The sequence below is a fragment of the Electrophorus electricus genome, chromosome 22 (assembly GCF_013358815.1).
Source record: "Electrophorus electricus isolate fEleEle1 chromosome 22, fEleEle1.pri, whole genome shotgun sequence".
In the NCBI taxonomy this organism is placed as follows: Eukaryota; Metazoa; Chordata; class Actinopteri; order Gymnotiformes; family Gymnotidae; genus Electrophorus; species Electrophorus electricus.
In genome coordinates this window covers 6,544,374-6,566,303 of record NC_049556.1, presented here as the reverse complement: position 1 = coordinate 6,566,303, position 21,930 = coordinate 6,544,374, and the positions used below count along the sequence as shown (strand labels likewise).

Here is a 21,930-nt window from a genome sequence, read left to right as displayed (position 1 = left end):
GTCAACCACAGCATTGTGGGATCTTCTCAGGCATCATCAGGTAGGAACTTCCCTTTGTCTGTGTTTTATTTAATTCAGCCTATGATACCTCCAGGAGGCTCATCAGTGAGGTCTGGTGTCCCAGCCTCACACCTCTCCGAACTTACTTTAAACCAAGCCACTCTTCTTAGGCACTATGCCACTAGCAACCACAACCATAACATCCATGATGGCTTCCCAGTGACTACAGCTGTACCCAGCCCCACTGGCACTGTTAATGTATGCTCAGTGCCACCAGTTCCACATGGATATTACCTACAAACATTCTCCAACATAAATCCATCCTGGCTCCCTTAGGGAGTAAAGCTTACTCCATGCAAGCCATAGTCATGCAAGGCCATAGTCATGCAAAGCTGTAGCCATGCAAGGCCGTAGCCATGAACAAACCTACCCAGGGTGCAGGGAATTCAACTCATGAGATGAAATTATTATTACTATTATTATTAAGGGACTAAATAAAGTATAACAATGAAGTTCTCTGTGATTTGGGTCCTTCAATAAGAACTCTTACTTTTGGTGCCAGACTAAAATATAGAGGACCCTTGAAATGTCACGTTTCAAAATATGCTTAGAGTTGCACTAATAGCTGACAGTGTGTGTTGGTGTTACCGCCCTATTACCTACACCTTTTGTGAGCTCGAATTCTAGGACCAAAAAGGGCACAACATTAAAGAAAAAAAACACAATTGCACAAATGCACATTTACGGGGTTAACAGTTATGTATTGTTATTGTTTTCTTAAATACTGTAACAAAAACACACATACTATATATATATATATATATATATATATATAAACAACAAGAGTGTTTCTTCAGGGTGGGCTTTATGGCAACACAACAAACAAAACAAAAAAAGCCAACTCAACCACTAACTTCCCTAAAAAAATAATAAAATACATCACTCCTACTTTAACTCCCTATCACAAACCTATATACAACAAAGGCAAAAAGAACATGGCACCAACCCTTACAACTCCAAATAAAGAAACAAAAGAACAATACTCACAATGTTTCTGTCAATCAAAGATATATATTTCTTTTGAAACTATCAACTTGAAACTCCAAATTGAGAAGCATTACACATCCACTGTCGAAACAGCTCGAAACTCTTATATAAGAAGCATCGCATCTAACCACTCGAGGCCCTGTACATAAATCATCTAAAGATCAAGTACACTCATAAGGCTCTAAGAACCTAGCTAGACATCAAAGTACTAACTCCTAAGGCCCTATTCAAAGAACCCGGTACAGAAAAAGGGAACATTCAAACTCAACATCCCAATTTCAAAGAGAGCCTACAACTGACAGTGATTGTACAAACTCAGAGCCTTACAGAGCACTGTCTACCGTGGCATGCGTGCTGACTTCTGACAAAGGCACCACGGGGCACAAACACATAAGTAGCACAGGTATTTAAAGAGAAATTGATTATCCCACTGGCCACTCAGGTCATCCGTGTTGTAAGGATGAATCATCTCTGCAGCTCAATGGTTTAATTATTGTGTGCCCTCACGTGGGTAACCTGTAAAACAAATCTTAAAACGCCACAGCATGAAAAACAAACTCGTAACGTCACAAGGACATAACAGTTGGAAGCCCACATAGATTATACTTGAAATATGAATTAAACATGAAAGCAATATACGATGTAGCAAGTTTTAAAAATTGGAGAAAAAAAAATTTATCCATACAAGATATTCAGATATATTTAAATTTATTGAAGGATCTCTCAAGAAGATCAAAACTTCATGTGTTTCATGTGTAAATAATATATTTCAGAATATTCTGTATCGGTAAATAAACTTTTATATTAGTTTTGAATAAATCATGGAATAAACATGAAGTTCTTGGTAATAAACTAAGACTTTGGACTGTATTGTATGTGAAATAAACTTAACGATGAGCTGGACCTTTAAAAAAAACAGGCTGTGGTACACAATTATTAAATTTTGTTTTATCTTTACTACTTCTACTGGGGTTGCCATATCTCTCGTAGCTGTGAGAGGAGGTCTGGGAGTTTCTCTCTCCTCCTCTTCCTGGAGCTACTTTGCTCCATCTGGCTTCTCCAGCTCTGGCCCATGGCAAGAGCAGCACTGGAGCTGTGAGAGTGTTTCCAGGCCAGGAGCTTTGCTGAGCTTGGTCATTCTATGCCGTCACTGAGAAATCAGGGTAAGGTGTCCGGGAGGCATCAGTAGATGGTGGCATATTGTAAATTGAATACCATCCAGGTGTGTAACCTTGCCAGGGTGGTCCTTGCCATATTCCGGCACCATATAATCAAAGGGCTGGGGACACCTCAGGTGCCTTTTGGGCCTCTTTTCTTGGGTACTGCGAATAGCAAAAATGAACCTCATTTCTTCATCTTCTTCTACATTAGCATTTGACACACTGAAGCTGCTGCCTGTGCAGGTAGTGCTAGTTGATTGCCCTTCTCCTGGAAGGCCAGTAGTGGATGGATTTACCTGTGTGTTTCTGTCTGTACTTTGCAGGCTGTCCAGAGCTGAATCTCTGACAAACTGTACCTCTCCCTCAGTGGAAGCTACTGGAAGCTAAAGGTTGATATTGCTCTCAGAGGCAAAGATATGCAACATCGTGTACTGAAGTGTGCAATCATCATCATCATCACTCTCTTCCTCAGACTCTTCACACTGTTCCACCACTTCCTCTTTCAGAACTTCACCCTGATGCTGGGGTCTTTCTGGGAGAGATGAGAAAGGTAGGTGATCTTCATCCTCTACCTCATTAATGATGAAGATGAGGGTTAGAGGTCCATTGGTTTCTTCTAGTACTGTCTCAGCAGAACACACTCATGCAGATTGGATCTGCACACTGAGGAAAGAAAAAAATTCATCAGGTCCCCACTGTGGCAGGACTGCAGAGCTTACTGCCTGGTTTTGAAATGAAATGGGTTGTGTGATCTGTTTTTGCTTGAAGTATGTGTAATTTTGGCAAATCTGAGAAACATGGTACAAAGACAAACATACTTAAATACTTAAATGTTTTCTTCCAACTTAGGGTTTTATTTACAAAATACAGTAAATAAAATATATTGTGTGGAAATATCTGTGCAGTTGACCTGATACAGGTTAATGACCTTGAATATTTTTTTAAGTTTAGAATTTTTAAGTTACTTTTGTTATTTTGTTGTTATTATTATTATTATTATTATTATTATTATTATTTCCTCTCATGAGTTATTGAATTCCCTGCCCCACTGAAATATTTGGTCCCCCCAATGTTAATGGCTATTGTTAATGGCTATTGCCTTGCTCTGAACACTTGTCTCCCTGTAATGACCCTGTGACGAACTAACCTTGCATGCTAATATAATATGCTTTAGCATGCCAACTCCTGTGCATAATTTACACTTAAGAGTCTTTGACTCCCCACTCTTCAAAGTTTTGTGGAGTTGGAAGGACGTCATAAGTCACTCCAAGTAAAAACCTGATGCAACTTGCATCAATTGCCCACAGCTCTTGCCAGATGATTTTCCTCTTCTCCTGCAAAGCCACTGGCCTTCCTTTCCTTGTGACACTGCTGCTGCATGACGAGCATCCTCTTCCTGCTCACAGATAAAACTCACCATCATTCACCTTCTTTCTGGCAACATGAACTTATTAATTGCTCTCCTTATTAAATACATTTTTAGTCAACTGAACCATGGCATGACATCCCTTCACTCTAACGAACTCTTAGCCAACTGCACTGCTGTTCGCGGATTCCACTTCTGCCCCGCTTTCATCCCTGATGCTGCTGATTTATCAGAACATCCTTCCATACTAACAAAATCATCTCATACAAATGTAATCTTTGCATGATCATTAAATTACGTGTTTGAAATTATTTTGTCTTGCTTGAATTCATTACTCTTTATGACAATCAAACAATTAAAAAATTAAAACAATTAAAAATACTCATCTCATTCTTGTTCATATTTGAAAATTATTTTCTTTTGAGTCTGAGTTGGTGAAAGGGTGGTGGGTCCCACAACATGTTTTTTTAAAAAACATATAAAATTCATAAATCATATAAATACATTCACAAGTCAATATGTTTGTAACTTTAAAGAAGTCAACTGAAATCAAATGTCATTACTACATAAGCTTTACTTATTTCATGGGTAATAGTAAAAAAAAAAAAAGAGAGCGAGATGCACACGTGTGTAGCAAAAATCAGAAACACTGAAGTTTTGTATTCAGTTTTGTATTCACATTAAAATCCTGTTCCAAAATGAAAGCGGTGGTAGCAGTTCCTCCCAGCCTTCCTTTGCCATGTTCTCTATGCATTTCTTTGCAAAAGTACCTAATAGTTTAGGGTGTTCAGAAGAGGCACGAAACTGCGGTGGAGGAATTTTTTTCACAAATGGATGTAATTGTCATACAGTCATTTGACTGGTACCCACAGTATGATGTGCGTTTGCTGCATACTGAATGCTATACTGCACACTATACTATTACACATACCAGTATGCACTATTCAGTACATAATGTTCAGTACATAAATTTTCATTTTGGCAGAGCTGGAGCATTATGGTTAGATAACAATGCAATGAGTTAAAACAATGCAAATTAAAGGTCAAAAGTAGTTTGCTTTTTCATTGAAAATGTGTTGGCTATTTTACATAAAGATGCAAATGTAAATACATATTTTGCATTTGAATTTTAATTGTCTTCAATACCACTCACATGGAAAATGCAATTTTATACACCATTTAATTAGAATTTTAAATTTACATTGGAACATGGAAAAAAGTCTGGAATATGCTCCCATACAACTCTGCAACAGATGCTTTTCAGAAATGCTATAAAGCGGAATTTGTTCAGCTCTCTCTTATAAGTGAATCTTAGGCATCCTGCATTGAAGTGAGCTGGGAAAATGAAAGTGCCTGTGAAAGTATAAAGCTATCATCATATGAAATGCAGTTTGACTTATTAAAATGATCCATATCAAAGACTTTTAAGTTACTCACTCATCACAAGAATACCATGCCACTCAACAATAGAAAAGATCCATATTACAACTCGAATGTACTAGAGCTACACAGAGTACAGTGCTGTGGCCAGGTCCATCTTTAATCATCCTCACCTCTCTGTTTCGCAGCACTAATACATTCTAATGCATTCCAAAGTGATTTATTAAAGTGTTGGCTTTAATGATATACGCATTTAACTCACAAGAAACCAAACTTAATTAAAGATAATATAATTCCTTTATTTTTAGAAGTTTTTACAGATTACCCAGGGAAATTTAAAAGGGATATACATTACATGGATGAACAATATGATGTGATTGTACTGGGCACCGGGCTCACAGTGGGTACAGCCCTTAAAGTTGTAACTGGGTTTCTTAAAGGAACTTAGATCAGTTTTTATTCTAAATGAATAGAATACGACTTTCTTGTTTTCTTCTTTCACACAATCTGGAACATGGCATGCACATCATGTAAATAGATGCTTCAAGATAATAAACGTGAAGGCCTATTGCTGATGCATCATTTGGACCGTTGTATTCGGTAACTTACAGTGTCCAAGGATTTCATACACAGGCTGTTTACATTATCTACATGATGGATTCTCATGTTCAATGTCTTCAAAGAAGAGGCATCAGGTGTCATGCCTGCGGGTCAAATTAATCTAAATTTAATGGTTCTTCATGCTAGCAGTTAACAAAACGCTAGTGGTAGGTCAGTGGTTAAGGTACTTGACTTGTAATCAGAAGGGTGCTGTTCAAGCTCTGCCACTATTGGGGCCCCTGAGCAAGGCCCTTAACCCTCAAGTTGTACTCAGTCATAATTGCTTTTTTTGGATAAACATGTCAGCTAAATGCCATTAAATGTTAACCATGCACAAATATTACATCTTGATATTGATCACAGTCGCTATATATTCAGCATATATTTGTGGGTTTTCATAGGTCTCTCTATCTAGCAGTTTCTGCTTAGATGGTTAATGTTTTCAAGATCCTTACAAGTTTGAGACACTCATTTGTTAGATTCTACCCTCTGTAAGTAACTAAGGAACAGTTAGGAATTTATACTTGCTGCAACAATTTGGATGATGAGCATGTGTATCCACTGAATAGTGGTGTGGAATGAAGGTACTTCAGTATATTATAAAAATAAAAAATAAAAACAATTTATATATATATATATATATATATATATATATATATATATATATATATATATATATATATTGTCAGGAACGACAAGATGCCCGGGTACCCAGGGGATTTGCTGTCTCTGGTTTGGTGGCGCTGAGAACATAACGAACTCGTACTGTATAGAAACAGCCAGAGTTTTGTCCCAGCAGAACAACCACCTCCTAGAGTCTCGCTCTCTCGTTGCGTCCTTGTTGGGCTTCTCGGAGAAATACACAAAACAGGGAAAACATGGAACAAGGAAGCTGGGAGGGACTAATCATGACGCTTTTCTTATAAATATTTCCACACTTGGTGGGTTATATTGAGTTGTGCAAATTAACATTTCAATACATTTTAAAAAATAAACATTCTGGAAATATGTAATAATCTTTTTTCATATTATATATTTACATAATATATCAGTATTGTGGGCAATGATGAGGCACATGATTTTTATTTAATTTTAAATAAAACTATTGAACTCTACTGTTTTAATTCTCCTTTTAAGCCACTTTGAACAAGCGTTCAGTCCTGCTATATAAAATACTGTGTACAATACTTCACAAGTGCTATGATTCTGTAAAGTCATGAGCTGTCCAGCAGTGTGATAGTATCCATTAACTTAGCATTTTTTGATTGCTTTCTAGGATACATTTTACAGGTGATCCACCAAATAGCTTTCATAGGAATGACCCAAGAGACGCTCCACTTCCACTTTGGGCACAACCCAGCACTGGGCCAAGAGGCGTTTACTTGGCGTGATCTTCAGGTTCTTATCCTGTAAAGTCACTGGAATGTGTTGGTTTCCTTTCATCAGCAGGCCCATGGCCAGAGAAGTGTTCTTGCTGGTCTGAGCATGGTGGAACCCAGCTCCATGGCTGTCCATTATCCTCACAACCTCCATGTGGCTGTGCTGGAACTGGCCTGCAAGGACACCATAGAAGGAAGGAGTTATTGGATTATGTGTCACATCTACAGTGTGAGTAACATTTTGAGGACACATATGATAAAAGGGTTACATTTCAGTGCAAAGATACAATATACTCTCTAGCTAATGCTGGGATACATGCCATATACATGGGTTCCATATTTTTCTTACAACGATACAGTTAAAATGTATATACAACATTGCCCCTCTCAACTAAATGTGGTTCATATGTTTGCATGGCTGTGATGCACATTTGTCATACCGCCCAAATCCCAACCAGACTACACTACCCAGCAGCCTGTTCAGCACCCAGCCAACAACTCAGCCAATCAGAGACTTTCATTCAGATCATCACTGGAATATTGAACTCACATGTGTGTTCAGAGAGTTTAAGTATATAAGACTGTTTCTAACACACAATCACTGCAAAGTATTGCCTCTAGGATTTCCCAAGCATACAGAGTGTTTCTTTGATTAGTTTCCTTGTGTAGACATCTAGACATCACCTTCCCACATAAAAATTTGAAATACTACACTGACTATTATTTCTGGCCAAATGTTTAAAACACAGTAAAACAAACAAGGAAGATGAGGAAATGTAACATACCTAGTAGCCCTTGTGTGAGAGAAGACAGCCCCTCGCCATCAGCAATATAGAATCCTAGGTGTTCCATCTGATAGTAGCTGGGGTGACTATAGCGATGAAAGACCACCAGGAACAGCATGCCTTTCCCAAAGTCAATCCAACAGCTCTGGTGTCCATCAAGTACAATCTTCAAGTCTAAATATGTCACAGATCCCTGCTGAGTGGTGGGAAGACTGTGGAGTCCCTCTCCCTTCACTACCACAGAGTCTATCATCAGTGTGACACTGATGCCACCTTTTGCAATTTTGATGGTTATCTTGTCAAAAAAGGTGCGGGTATGCTCCTCTACGCCACGTTTTGTAGGCGCCAAAATCAAATGACCCTCCACTATAATGCCTGCAGTACAGAAAGTGTAAGGTAGCAAAGCATTAAAACATAAAAGTATGTCTTTTAGAGATTACTCTCTAATTGCTCCCCTAATTTTATTTAGGGCTAGCTTCACATATTCAGTTTGATGCAACACTGGGTTTTGACAAGGTACTGGTATATATATACCTTTTTCTGGGTCCTCCAGAAGACGCAAGACATCATTTGCCCTACCATCAACAGTAAAACACAGATTCTGCTGCAAATTTGGCAACTTTACAAAAAAATGGGGGTCTCCATCCACTTAAAAACAGAAGTACATATTTCCAGACATGAAAAAGCTCCTTTTGCACTAATGACATACTACTAATTTTTTAGTATCAACACAACAAAATTCTCAGTTTTATTATGCAGTACACACATTTTTACATTTCAACTAAATCTGTGGTAACATTGTCAGTAAAAAATGATAGATGATTATGATGACATTAAATACTTCTAGGACCTACCTGAGGAAGAGAACACTGAACTTGTACTGGGGTTGTCTGGAGCAGCCAAAATCAATGAGAATATAACAATGGAGAGAAAATATTCCACTATTCTACACAGAGCTTTAACAATATGAAATCATGTATATGGATGTATGTATGTGGTACAGGAAATTTACTACCTACCAGCTGTCTCTGTATCAGAATCTATAAAAAAAGTTAGACACATGATTGTCATGTAATAATAATGTTATAAATTACTATGAAAAAACATTGTCTTTGAGGCTGTCAATGCTGCTTGTGTTATATTTTAACTTACACAAATCATAAAGAATGGTGTAGTCGTAGTCATATGGGACATCATACTCTGCTAGCAGATTGAAGAACAATAGAGGTTAATTGCAATAATGTGAAACACATCAAAAATCACATAAAAAATTACCAACTACTACACAACTCGAACACCTGATTCAGGTTTTTTTCGGTGTTACAAATAGACAAAAAATGTAATACTAAACAAAAAAACAAGTCCTTGTGGATCCATATTGATTAGTATCATTGATCCAAAAAATTAGTCCAAAATAGCATTTTCTGAAGAAAGTTCATTCCTGCAAATACCACTATTGATTAATGTCTAAAATGAAGAGCCCAAAAGTTTCTGATTTACCTTTTGTCTCAAATTGGATGGTTGTAGAAACATCTGGTGGGCAGACAAATTGTTTTTATTTAAATAAGCCGCACACACACACACACACACACACACACACACACACACACACACACACACACACACACACACACCAAAAAACAACAAACACAGGATCTAAAAGTAAAAAGGACAGTATCTAAAATAAAACAAGTAGTATTATGATTTTAGCTCATAGTTCATTAGCTTTGGTATAATTATGTATTCAAGATGAAGTCATATGAAATGAGAAACTATAATGCTGAGTTAGCCAGTTAGAGAATTTTTTTTGTTGCTTTAATAAACTTTAGAAGATGGCTAAAAGGAAAACTAGGCAATCACTTTCCATTTATCCATTATTTAGTTCACTTATCACCTCAAAACAGCCTTCAAGAAATATTCCAACTCCAAGCTGTGGTATTAATTAATAACACAATCATGTGTTAATCCAAAGACTAAAAATACATTGCTTTAATGTTAACCAGTCAGCTAAGGTTCAAGACTGAACTTCCTTATGGGTGCATACCATAAGTAATACTACTACAGATAACTAAAATATTTAAATGAAAGCACAGCTGTTATGGACTGAAGCTGTGTTGCCTAACACTGACTTTTAAGAATATCAACAAATTTTGGATTCACAGCAGCACTTGCCTAAAATTCCAGAAGCTTCCCATGGCTTAGGTGCGTCTGTTATGCCTGGCATGGGGGCAAAAGTGGCAGCCACAAGGATGGGAATATCCAGATCCACATTCATGTCTAGGTTAGGATCTGCAGGTTGGGGTTTGTATAAAGAAACCGCCGGGAGACCTAGTTCCTGGAGGCTAGGAACTTCAGCTGTGGAGTTTTCACTGTCAGGTGAGGTGAATTTCCCCACAGGGAGGACTAGAGGTCTCACTGAGCTGGGTGTTGTCATAGATTTAGTAGGCAAAGAAGTAGTACTTCCAGCAATGCTAGGAAGGGTGGTGAAAACCTTGGTGGGTGGAGTGGCTGTACTGCTGGAGTTATGCAAGCTCAACATTGTGCTCATAGTGGTAGAAGCCTTACTGGAGATTTTGGCAGAGATGGTTTTATTTGTGCTGGGTAATAAAGTTGTGGTGCTCTTCAGAGATGAAGGTGGCAAGTGTTTGCCTGGAGAAACAGTGTTTGCTGGGTGTCCTGTGGTGTGCAGCCCTGGAGATGGCACATGTTGTTGAGGAGATTTGGTGAGAGGACGTTTAGCTATCTTCAGGGCCAAGATGGATTTGGACTTTTTGGTCCCTGCTGCAGCAATTGAGACAGTTTTAGGATTTGCACTAAAAGTCTGTGTCACTGTGCTCATTACACTTTCCGTAGTGGTGGTAACAGGACTGGTTGGAATGGAAGATATAGATGTTGGATACTTGTCAGTGTCCGGTTTAACCACCACCAAAGAGGTAACAGGAGTAACAAAGTTGTATTTAAGTGAAAGATTGGTTGCTTTCTCTGCTAGCAATTGTTGTGCCAGTGAATCTGTGCTGTTGATTTTGGCTAGCAGGAGCTCCTTGATAGTGAAATATGCCCAGAGGCGCTGCACAAAGCTATAGATGCCTCCCAGACTCCCTTTGCAATCCAGAAATGTTGCTGTCTCATTTCCCTTAGACTTAGCCAACCTAGCTTTGCTCTCTACCTTCAACTTCTGCTTTGAGTCATTTGCTGTGAGTGAGACTTGCATCTCTTGCACACCTGACTTAATCTTCCCAGTGACCACCAGTTCTGAGCCCTGGAAATAGTTAGGGAAAAGAACACGTGTGACATCGTAAGCTTGGTCCTCAAGGTAGGAAAGCTGGATGTCTGACAACAGTGGACTAGCCACTTCATCATAGAAACCCTTCAACTGGAGTGCAGCATCAGCATCCTCAAATACCTGAGAGAACAAGAACAGAAACAGAATAGAATAAGATAAATATTTAAATTTACTTTAAATATGTTGTTTTATTTTTCCTATTTGATGTTTAGAATGTTTTAATGTTATTCTTGGTTTACTTGCTCTCCCGTCCTTCTCATATTTACACATTTCACAATACGCCATGGACCAATACGCCAGTTTTATTCTTTGCAGTTTTATTCTTTGACAGCGTCACCAGTGATGTACAGAGCAAGCTTTTGTCAACAGAACAAAGGAGGTGTGTTCACTAGCACATGGAGATCAGATGTTTAAGTACATCTCAACCATACTTCACTCTCTTTGGCTTTCCCATCAACATTCTATTTCTTTGATTTTCTGTCATGCACTAATTATTTTGCTACTAATCATGTCCAGCAATATTCATATCCAACTTGGTCCTCTTTGCTTTGTTGCAACAATGCTAATACGGCTGTACATGATTTGTGTTTTGAGGATTCTATGTTTTAAATTTGGATGTCAATGCGAGAAGTGTATTACCTATAATAGACCATCTTGAAGTGTGGGTTGTAAGCTCTAACTCTAACCCTAACATTTTATCAGTTTTTATCAGTCATGTTACGTATGACTGTTGCTTGCCCTGAAATAAATCTGTCGGGCTACAATTTGTTTAGAAAAGATAGGCTGTCTAAGGTGAGATTGGAGTAATTTTATACCAAAGAACACCTTCAATGTTCTTTCACCTTAGCCAAGTCTGTTCCCATACAATTCAAGTTATTAATTATTAACATTAAGTTATCAAATAATTTGGACCAGGTTGACTCTTTGAACCTTCATCAGATTATCACTTTTCTTTCCTGATCACAATACTCCAGATAAGGCCACTCTGATGTGATACTTACAAACTCTCCAAATATGCACTATTCTGGTGTTTTGTGCAATGATCTAAGTGACCATTGTTTCATTGCTTGTGTACACAAGAACCACTCTGTGAAATTGCCTGTCAAAAAGAAACTTCAAACATTTGAATATTCAGACATTTTTTACATGACATGGCCAAAGTCAAATGGCACAGAGTTAGTTTGTTCCTCACTGTGAATGAAGCATAGAGATTAGAGATTTGTTTAGAGGTCTTTTTATCATTTTAAATAATTTTAAAAATATATTTTATTGTCCTGTAGTTTCAGGTTTGGATTCTGTTCCCTCTCGGTCCTACACGGTCAGTCATAGTTTCTCTCTCCAGGCTATTTAATGATGGAGAAGATCCCTGCCAGCTGCTTGTTTGCTTTATTATTTTGTTTGCTTTGCCATTTCCTGCTCATATGGGGTTCAGTAAAGATACTCCTGAGCTGCACTTGTACCTTGTTCTGTGCTTGCCATTGTCACAGCTAGATCCATTCTTTAACATGGCTGCCCCTTTATTGCTGTTCCTGTTTAATATATTTTTAATTTATCCATTCACACTGTACAAATACCATCACATTGGAAATCTGTCATTGTCCAAACACTTTTTAAGAGTGGCGACCAAACTAATGATCCTAACTGCTCAGGCTTATTTCCATCTTACCTTGCATCTCCAAGGTTCTGTAGAAACTACAAAATAAGCAGCAAAATGAATATCTTCAAGACAATTAAATTTTCTCTGGGATACAGTCAGTTTTTTGTCTAGGCTGTGGTTGTTTTGTGGCTATTTTAAAAGATTTACATGTTTTGTTTGCCTTGGATGCCAAGCAACATTGCACTGCAATATTTATTGACCTGGCTAAAGGCTCTGATTCTGTTGATCATTACATCCTAATAAATAGACTGGACATGATAGAGTTTATAGATGATTTTTTAGCTTGGATCACAAACCAAATAGTTTTCTTAGGTCACATTATGTAAATTAGATAATGTTCTCACCCCGTCTGGTTACTAAAGGTGTCCCGCAAGCATCAGTACTAGGTCCTATATTCCCCATGCAGTTGGTAATGGTTTAATTTATTTATATTCTGATGATACTATATACCACTGCCTCTTCCCCTGAATCTGTGCTGTTAGTGCTCCATGATAGCTTCCTCCATGCTTTTTCCAGCCTTGAATTGCCATGAAACATCTCAAAAACCAAGACTACATCCTGTAACCATCCCTATTTTAAAATTCACTACCAATGAGGGTGCCATCCTCAAACAGATCACAAAGTATAGTTACCTAGGCATTTGGTTAAATAGTTCTTTATTCTTCTCTAACCATACCGACAAGGTCAAGACCAAGCTTGTTTAAAAATCGCTCCTTCTTCATTTGTGCTGACAAAATTACTGTGGTTTAATGACTATTCTTCTTCTGTTTGATTACAATGATACAGTTTACAGACTGGCATATAACAATGCACTTCAGAAGCTTCATTTTCTTTATCATTCTTCTATCCATTTTCTTACAAATGCCCCTTTTGGAACCCATCACTGCTCTTTTACTCAATTGGCCCGCTTAACTCTTCACTGAAATAGCCCCATTGAATATCATTGAAATAGGCACAGATGCTACCCTATTTACAAACTCTGATAAATCCAGAATCTGCTAAATATAACACCAGGTCTTTCCTTCACATTCAACTGAAAGTTCCTAAAACAGACACTTCTCATGGCTCTTCATCAGTATGCCACTACAAATTGGAACACACTACAAAAAAAAAAAAAAATTAAAACTGGGATCTTTTATCTCAATTTTAAGTTTAAGAATTAAGAATAAAGGACATTTTTACTGATATCAGTACCTGTTTTTCTGTTAAATGATTATGTTTGGCTGGTCATTTCTATTGTAGTTATGTTAAACTTTGTTTATTGTAATTTTATGGTAAAATAAAATAAATAAAGACATCCTTATGTTGAAAAGAGGTGTATTGCTGTTTACCATCCGTGCTATCCCACGGTTCTCCAGGGCTAAACGTTTCAGCAAAGGGAAATCCGCGTCATCACCGAATGCCAGTCCAAACAGTGAGACTGAGCCAAGGGCACTCTGCGCATTGTGCAGAATGGCATCTTGCGCAGTTACTCCTATTGTGGCTTCTCCATCAGTCAGAAAGATGATCATGGGAACTCGTCGTGGTGATAAAGAATGGCTAGCAGATGAGGATGAGGAAGGGTTCACCAAATGGGCTGCGGAGAGGAGAGCTGCATTAATGTTTGTCCCTGGAGGAGAGAAAGAGAATGAAAAATGAAAAGATTGTTATCAAGGGTCTTCTAACAGATTGGTATGACTAATAGATTTGTATGACTGTGAATATATCAGACACCTACAGCCCTCTGCACTTATTTTCCTGACAAATTCCTTTGCTTCCTGTATGTTCTGCTTTGTGGCCTGTACAGTGCGGCCTTTCTTCCAAGTGTGCACTTTATCCGAAAATGTTATAAGATTGAAGTAGTCACCCTCACGTAGTTCATCCAGAATAGTAGACATGGCTGCCTTGGTCTGAGTAAAATTTAAAAGGTGTAAGATTCACTTACCATTCATTCCACATTTCCATTTGTGTGCTACCATGTATATATAGTTATGAATTCAATAAAATCTTACCTGTTTGATCTTATTACCAATCATGGAACCACTAATGTCAATGACAAAGATGACATCTTTAGAAACTACCGGTAGTGCACGTGGGGCAAAGTAATGAACAAAGTAGCCATCAAGCACCTGGACATAAGATACAATTGAAGCCATTGGGAAATATTCTCATTTGGTGGCTAGTTACAGAAGGGTCATTATAGTGGTGCAATAACCTGGATATCTCCCATAAGATCTTTTAGCTCCACATCATACTGGATGACAAAATCTGCATTGAGGCCTTTGGGGGAGAGGTTCCTCTGCTGTTCCAATGTGGGGCTGTAATGAATGTGAGCACAGTACGGATTCTGTTGCACCTGAGTGGAGGGTGGCACTTCGGCCTCAGCTGAAAACATACAAAGAATTTTATTGTTTCAGTACAGCAAAAGCCCATTCTTGTTCATCTGCTTTGGACGTTGCAGACTGAGCACTGATTAGAGTGCGTTACTGCAGGAATCTTAGCAAATGGTATAGTTACTCTAGAACCACAATTGGGAAGCACAAATATAATAGATACCAACACTTTGATTTCAAAAAAACATATATCAACATGTATTCATGCATTGACTGCCTGTAATTCTAGATAAGATAAAATTTTATAGTCATTGCTCAGTACAGTTACAACATAACTTTTCTAGGCTCATATATAATTGATGGTCATATTTGAAGCACACCTTGAACAGTACTACTGAGTAGTCGGCTGGTCCTGAGTGGTAGGACTTTCATGAAGCTGATTCCTGATTGTTCTGCTATTGTGATATCCACAGAAAGATTCTGCACAGGCTGCCCAGGCCTCAGACCCAAAGCAAGCTCATAGCGACCTAGTCGCCGTGTCAACAACTCCTCGTAAGAAATTGAGAAGGACATGTGTATTGCAGGAGGCATGCTGACCACCACTCGAAACTTCTCAGTCTCCCGCTCCCTTCAAAACAAAAGCACAGCATGCAATATCCAATATGTTGCATGAACAATTCACATTTTGTGGAATTTTTATTCTGGCCCATTTTACCATTTCACAATGAGTATGATAAAGTTGTATAAAACTCTAAAGAACTTCCTTAATCTAAAAGTATTAATGTTAGTTGATTAATTTTAAAAGTAAAAACTGTTCAATTGATTATTATACAAATATAGAAATTATTAAGTCTTTTCAGACTTTCAATTTTGGTATAAACCTTTAATATGAGGCATTAGTTTTAAGTGGGTGCTTGTTCACTCTGTCAGTACCAAAAGATTTCCCGGCAACAGAAGGTATCAAATATGCTTTTTTACTGACTTGGTGGCAACAAGTCCTGCTATCTTCCCATGCTTCTTTGCAGCGTCATAGAACTTCCTGGCAGCTGCTCTCTCCTTCACTTGGGCCACATACACTTTACCTCCAGATGTGCTGAGCATTTAATTGAAAGAGAAACAAAATAACTTTTTAAAATGGAGAATAGTTAAATCTAGAGGTATGTTTCATTCACAAGCATTAAGATTCAGATTAAGTAAATATATTTTACATTTAAAAAATCAGTTCAACTGCTTTTGTCAAAGGTCAGTCTTCTTAGGACAATAGTTCTTTAAGCTTGACACTTTCACAATATAGGTCAAAGTTTTTGTTTTTCAAATTGGTTTACTCTGGTTCATTATATCCAGAGGTATACACAAACAAGAAGTGAGGTTAACACAGCGGTGAGGAGAAAAATAAATTCCCGTCTGAAAACATGATTAGTGAAAAGAACTCCAGCACCAAACGCAGACACACGCTCACACACACCATTTGACACCTAATGTACCAACACCACTGCATTTCCCCATACAAAATGCTGTCTAATTTTCCAAACTCAAAGGTAGTTATAGCGGATCTGTATCCTTCCTGCAACAAGCAATGGAAAGAAGAAGCTAAATGTACGATTGACCCATTTAACTAAACATATTTATATAAAAATAAACAAAGACCCACCTAAGTAAACTAGCAGGCTTCAAATAGAGCTTGTTTGAAACAGAGGCAGGATGAATGAGGAAGGTAAGGGAGCAGTGGAAAAAAACTTGGCTGTATGTGTGCTATGTTGGGGAGTGAGAGGACTGGGTGACATGAACACAGGGCTCTCAGTTGTAACCATTATGGAACTCACTGCAAAAAATGCCCTAGAAATAAGCAAAAATACATTAAAATCTCCTGTAAATTGCTAAGATTAAGCAAAGATAAAAAATATAAACGGCCAGTGCCATAAGGACAATGACTTTTTGTACGAATGTACTGAGGCATTTAAACAACACTGATATTAAAACTTGACAAAAGTCTCTACCATTAAGTAAATGTACCCTGTCACCAGATTTAGTCACTAAATTCAGCCTACTTGTTAGGTCGATGTCTGTTGGCAAAGAGAGCTTAGTAGCTCCTTGTTAAAACATTTTCCCTGAGAGTGTGTAGCATTGGTGGAAAACAAGGAATCTATTGATATTTTAAAATAAGACTGCAAATGTAGGCAGAAAAATCTTAAAATTATATATAAAAAATTTTCTTAGTCTATCAAAACAAATGATATTCTTTGAAATTAAAACAAAAGCAATCATGTTACATGGGTCTTTACAAAATAACTTACCTTTTTCGTTTGAAAACGTAACCCCCGATAAGGCTTAAGTTGCTTCTTATAAGACAATAGTTCAGACAACTCAATATAAATGATAGAATATGTTAGTAGGCCAGCTTTCTGCATATTTTTACAATTTATCTTGTAACAGCATACAGGCAGCATTATAAATGAAAAACTAAATGTAGGCCACATGTATATTAATTATTAAATTCCTCTCATATTTTGAGTGTAAATTTTAGCTGATAAACAACAAGGCCCAGTTTTCCCATACATCAATTAAATCTAATGTTGGACTAAAATGCTGTACAAATGGTGAATAACCATAGGAACTTCTTTTAGTGTATGATTTAGCTTAATTTGGGTCTGGAAACTCCCCAAAAATTTCTGCACGTGTTGATGAGTATGTGTGAGTGTATATATTGTTTTCTGTGAGTGTGTGAGGCATTGTGTGCAACTACATTTATCCGGCAGCTTGTAAACTAACCTACACAGGCATGTGTGTGGGTATGCTGTACTGGTGCTGTTACTGTATGCATTTCTGCACACATAAATGTATGTCTGCATGTATACCTTGGCCATATGCCTTGGTAAACTCTAGTGCGTGAGAGCAGGAGGTGGAACATGGCTAGCTTGTATCATTTTCTCTATTAATTCTCTGACTTCACAATACAAAGTGCACTATTCATTGGCTCTGAAAGTTCCACACTTCTCAACCACTTCTGTCTCTAAATTCTCCTGGCTCTTCCATTAGTCTGTCATTTTCTTATTTGTGAGCATCTTACATGCAGCCATCTTTTTCAAGAAAAAGTGGTTTTCAGACTTTGCTCATATATACATGTCTAAGTTACACCTATGGCCCTGAATGAGTTTTCCTATTTTTCATTCTTCTCCTTTCTCATGCTGTTTACAAGTAAAATATGAAGAATGAGAGACATTTTTATAACTTCTAGAGTGATTAATTACAATACAATTTTGTCTTGAACAGTTATGGCTTTGCCATATAACACAGAAAAAAGATTACTCTGCTTAAGGAATCCAATGATGCCACTGAAGCTGCAACTACGCTCTCTGTAATAGTGCTCTCTCTATCCATAAACCCTTTACCCATACAGCAAATTAAATTCAGTGGTCTTTATTGCTCTTAAACCTGAGACTGGACCTTTAACACCAGCAACTGAGATGTGGAAGAGATGCAATAACAAAATCAGGTGGAGTTAAGTATGCCGTTCCTGACTCACATGGTGAAGTTAGAAATGAAGGCAGAGGCAGGTAAATCTACTTCAAAGGCTGCCTCCTTGGTGAGATGGAATTGGTTCCATACTGTACTCTCCACAGTGGTAAGAGCATAGCGGGACATCACAGTGCAGTGGACATGGTAGTCTGTAATCTTCAGCTAAGGACATAAGGATACATTTTGTTATTTATTTTAAAACCTTTCTAAATTAATTGAAGATTTGGTGTGTTTGGTAAAGTTTGCATCTATTCAAAAAGCCTACAGCTGTTCTTCACTTACTTAGAGAAGTCACAGAAGTAATTTCTGAGTACCATAGGGACTCAAATTAGATCAGCCAGTTGGACAGGAAATATGTTACAGAAGCAAGCATTGTCAGTGGTCATTTATCTCAGGTAAACTCTGGTGATTTTGGTCCCTAAACCCACTGACTTAAATGACCATGTGGACAGAATGTTTTCAACACCAACTGAACTATTGTGTTTTTCTATATGAGATGCAAAACATAAACACAAACATAGTGAAATTGCCCCAAGGCTATTCCTTAATAATAAAAATATGTGTCTGTAAATTTCTTACTTACGGAAGGTTTAACCATTTTGCTCTGATGCCTTAACTTCTGGAGGGGAAACACCACCACAAAATGATTGTTAGGAATACAGTAAGATTATTTTCACAAAATAGTATTTTATATAGTAGTATATCAAAATATTATTTTATATATAAAAATATAAGATATATATCTGGCCATTTTGCTTATACTGGTATTCAGCACAAGTATAAATTGCCTGGCCTTAAAGGTGAAAATCTGACCACATACTGAAGTAACATTACTAATACAAACCATATTAAAATAGAGTTAGATACTCTAGGTCAGAAAATGTTATCTCTAATACTTTACCTCACCAATATCTCACAAGCCTCATCACTGGAAAAATATAGCATAATGTCAAGTAAATGTGGTCATATACACAAATGAACCAGTATTGTAAAATTATCTTTCATTTTGCTCTTGTATGTCAGCAAAAATTAGATTGTGTTTGATGAGGTACTGAAATAGACTGAATCAAAGCCATTCAACAGACAGGTGCAAAAATAATTAAACATCATACACAGATCATAATTGTGACAATCTATAAGCACATATCTTGGAAAGGTGTTGTAAATGCAACATATAAAAGGCTAAACTGGGGAAGTTGGTGAGTGTGTGCTGGCGCAAGTTAGGCATTCTCTGTGAAATAAAATTGTTATGGCACTTGGTACAGTGCTTCCATTTTTAGTAGGAAAAATGAAATATATAGTAAACGCAATAAGAGCATTCCTTCAGTGAATAACATTTTGACATGGACCAAATGGCTCTGCAACAACAAACATCTAATTTGAAAATATAATCTTTAATACCTAGGATGAGTAGGAAATTAAAATATTTTGGGGTATATCTCGTGTCTCTAATACAGATCTTACTTTTTTTTTTAAAGAAGCCTTCTCTCAAGTAATTTTAGTCTTTCAACGACACACATACTCAAGCTCCTGTTACATTTAGACTGGTTTTTGTTGGCAGCAATAATTCGTGCTTTTTATCGACTCTTAATTCCGTGTCTCGGTTAAAATGTTGGAGACGCATATGATATACGTTGCTTGAGCACAGACTTGTTTATAAACAGAACAAACATTTTATTTCAAAAGTTCGACTAAGCTGGTTTGTTAATGACTTGTACCACACTCACCTTGAGAGAGACGCTCTGTGCATCCATACGTGCTATGTGTTCAGCCGCACATCCAATTGAAACAAAAGCCCAAATTTTTATAGTAATTCCAAATAGACGAATACTCATTTTCATAATATTTTTGTTCGCCACTGCATTCAGTTCGTTCGTGCTTTAAATTACAGAATCATTAATTTACTATTGTACGTGCAGTTCCACCATTAACCTCATTCTACAACATATCGCACATTCTGTCAGAAGCAGTTTTTGGAATGAAACTCCCCCTCCAACTTAAAACATCAAGATTGCTCTGATATCAAGAATATGACACGAGAGAAATGGAGAGTTAAATAAGTTAGGTAAAGCTAATTTATAAACATAAAAATATGAACGTCGGTATACGAACGTTGATGTTTGGTGGCGTCTGTTTAAGTATAGCTTTCCATGCGTGTTTGCTACTGGAAATTTCGCGGAGTCCTGCCATTAATTCCACGTACGAACAACCCACAAATTTTAACCCGTGACTGTCTACCATTCTGTACTTCGTTTACTGATTATACCAATCTCGATACTGTCATACTTACATATAACTACAGTAAAGTAAACGAATAACAAAAGTGTTTCTTTAGCTGAGTTCATGTGCTATGGATTTTGGTACAACTTTCGAAGTAAACAAAGGACTCTACCTTTTGAAACATTTTTTTTTTAAAATATAGAACTTTAAATATTAACTTGAAAAAGGGATTTCACACAATCCCACGGGGAGATTTTATTGCTGGTATTATATATCTGGGTATATTCCAAATATATATTTGGTAGTTGTCCAAGTTACTTTTAGTCATACCCATTTACAATATAGTAGCCCTAAGTACTGTCATGGTGAGTCACCTTACAAATATTTTTACAGTGTTTCTACAAACGTCCAAAATTAAGTCAACATTATTGCTCATTGCAGGTTTTTTTCTCTGATTGAAGACCATTTTGATGTTTCAATTTAAAAAATGATACATCCTTCAAAACAAGGACACAGTGTCATTAATGTGAAGCACCAAAGCTGTTATAGTGCTAACAGCACTCACTTGTGGCAAATTATGTTAAATGTGAGAGACTGAGATACAAGTCAGGTCCATAAATTGCTTCATATCTAAAAATGAACTGATTTTTAAACATGCACAAATATCACTCTGTAGATATAAGACAAACATGAACACAAACCTGCACATGAATGCTCCCTTGTGTGAACTTTGAGTTAGAACATTGCTGCAACCCTGCCTGGAGGAGGGGTTAACTTAAGCAAATCTAGTAATTTTCCTTCAAAGCCAGCCAAATACAAAAGAATAAAGAAAAAAGAGATCCTGAAGGAGATGAGCAAAGAAATACCAACTTTTTTCTTAGAAAAGCAATCACCACTTTCAAATTTATTGATGAAAATTTATTTTTAACTGTGTCACACCTTGCTGATTTTGTTTTCCTAAATGAAGAAAACTAAAACCTTTAAGTTCTTTGCAGACACTACAAACGAATTCAGTCTCTAGAAGTCAGTAAAGATGTGGAAATTGCATATCAAAACCACATATTTCTATGTGTTCCCCAACATGAATACATGAACACATCAAAGAGTTATTTAGAAAACACACAAAGAAAGTGTTTGTTAGCCTGGTGCAACTCACTGGGGCACATCTGAATGGACTAACAGAAATTAATGCACTACTTTCCACTGTGGTATTGTTAACCCCAAT

The 21,930-nt window shown here is 37.2% G+C and overlaps 1 protein-coding gene across 1 annotated transcript; it reads right to left on the bottom strand.

The window, feature by feature from the left end:
- Positions 1–6,601: 6,601 nt before the first annotated feature.
- On the bottom strand, positions 6,602–20,292 carry itih6 (inter-alpha-trypsin inhibitor heavy chain family member 6). The gene is made up of 17 exons (XM_027016520.2): positions 20,213–20,292; positions 19,069–19,104; positions 18,493–18,647; positions 15,952–16,062; positions 15,350–15,597; positions 14,852–15,021; positions 14,649–14,765; positions 14,375–14,546; positions 13,989–14,266; positions 9,890–11,120; positions 9,209–9,250; positions 8,870–8,932; positions 8,737–8,757; positions 8,572–8,607; positions 8,252–8,365; positions 7,718–8,092; positions 6,602–7,106 (listed from the first exon to the last, which is right to left on the bottom strand). Exons 1-17 carry the CDS (start codon positions 20,237–20,239, stop codon positions 6,838–6,840), a joined length of 3,465 nt encoding a protein of 1,154 aa, XP_026872321.2. The 5' UTR covers positions 20,240–20,292; the 3' UTR covers positions 6,602–6,837.
- Positions 20,293–21,930: the final 1,638 nt, after the last annotated feature.

Excerpts from the sequence above, each read along its gene's own strand:
- itih6 (XM_027016520.2), bottom strand. The coding sequence starts at position 20,239 with ATGGATGCACAGAGCGTCTCTCTCAAG. Across the intron at positions 15,598-15,951 it reads GCAGGACTTGTTGCCACCAA|GGAGCGGGAGACTGAGAAGT; the intron begins GTCAGTAAAAAA and ends TTTGTTTTGAAG. Across the intron at positions 8,093-8,251 it reads TCTGGAGGACCCAGAAAAAG|GCATTATAGTGGAGGGTCAT; the intron begins GTATATATATAC and ends TCTGTACTGCAG.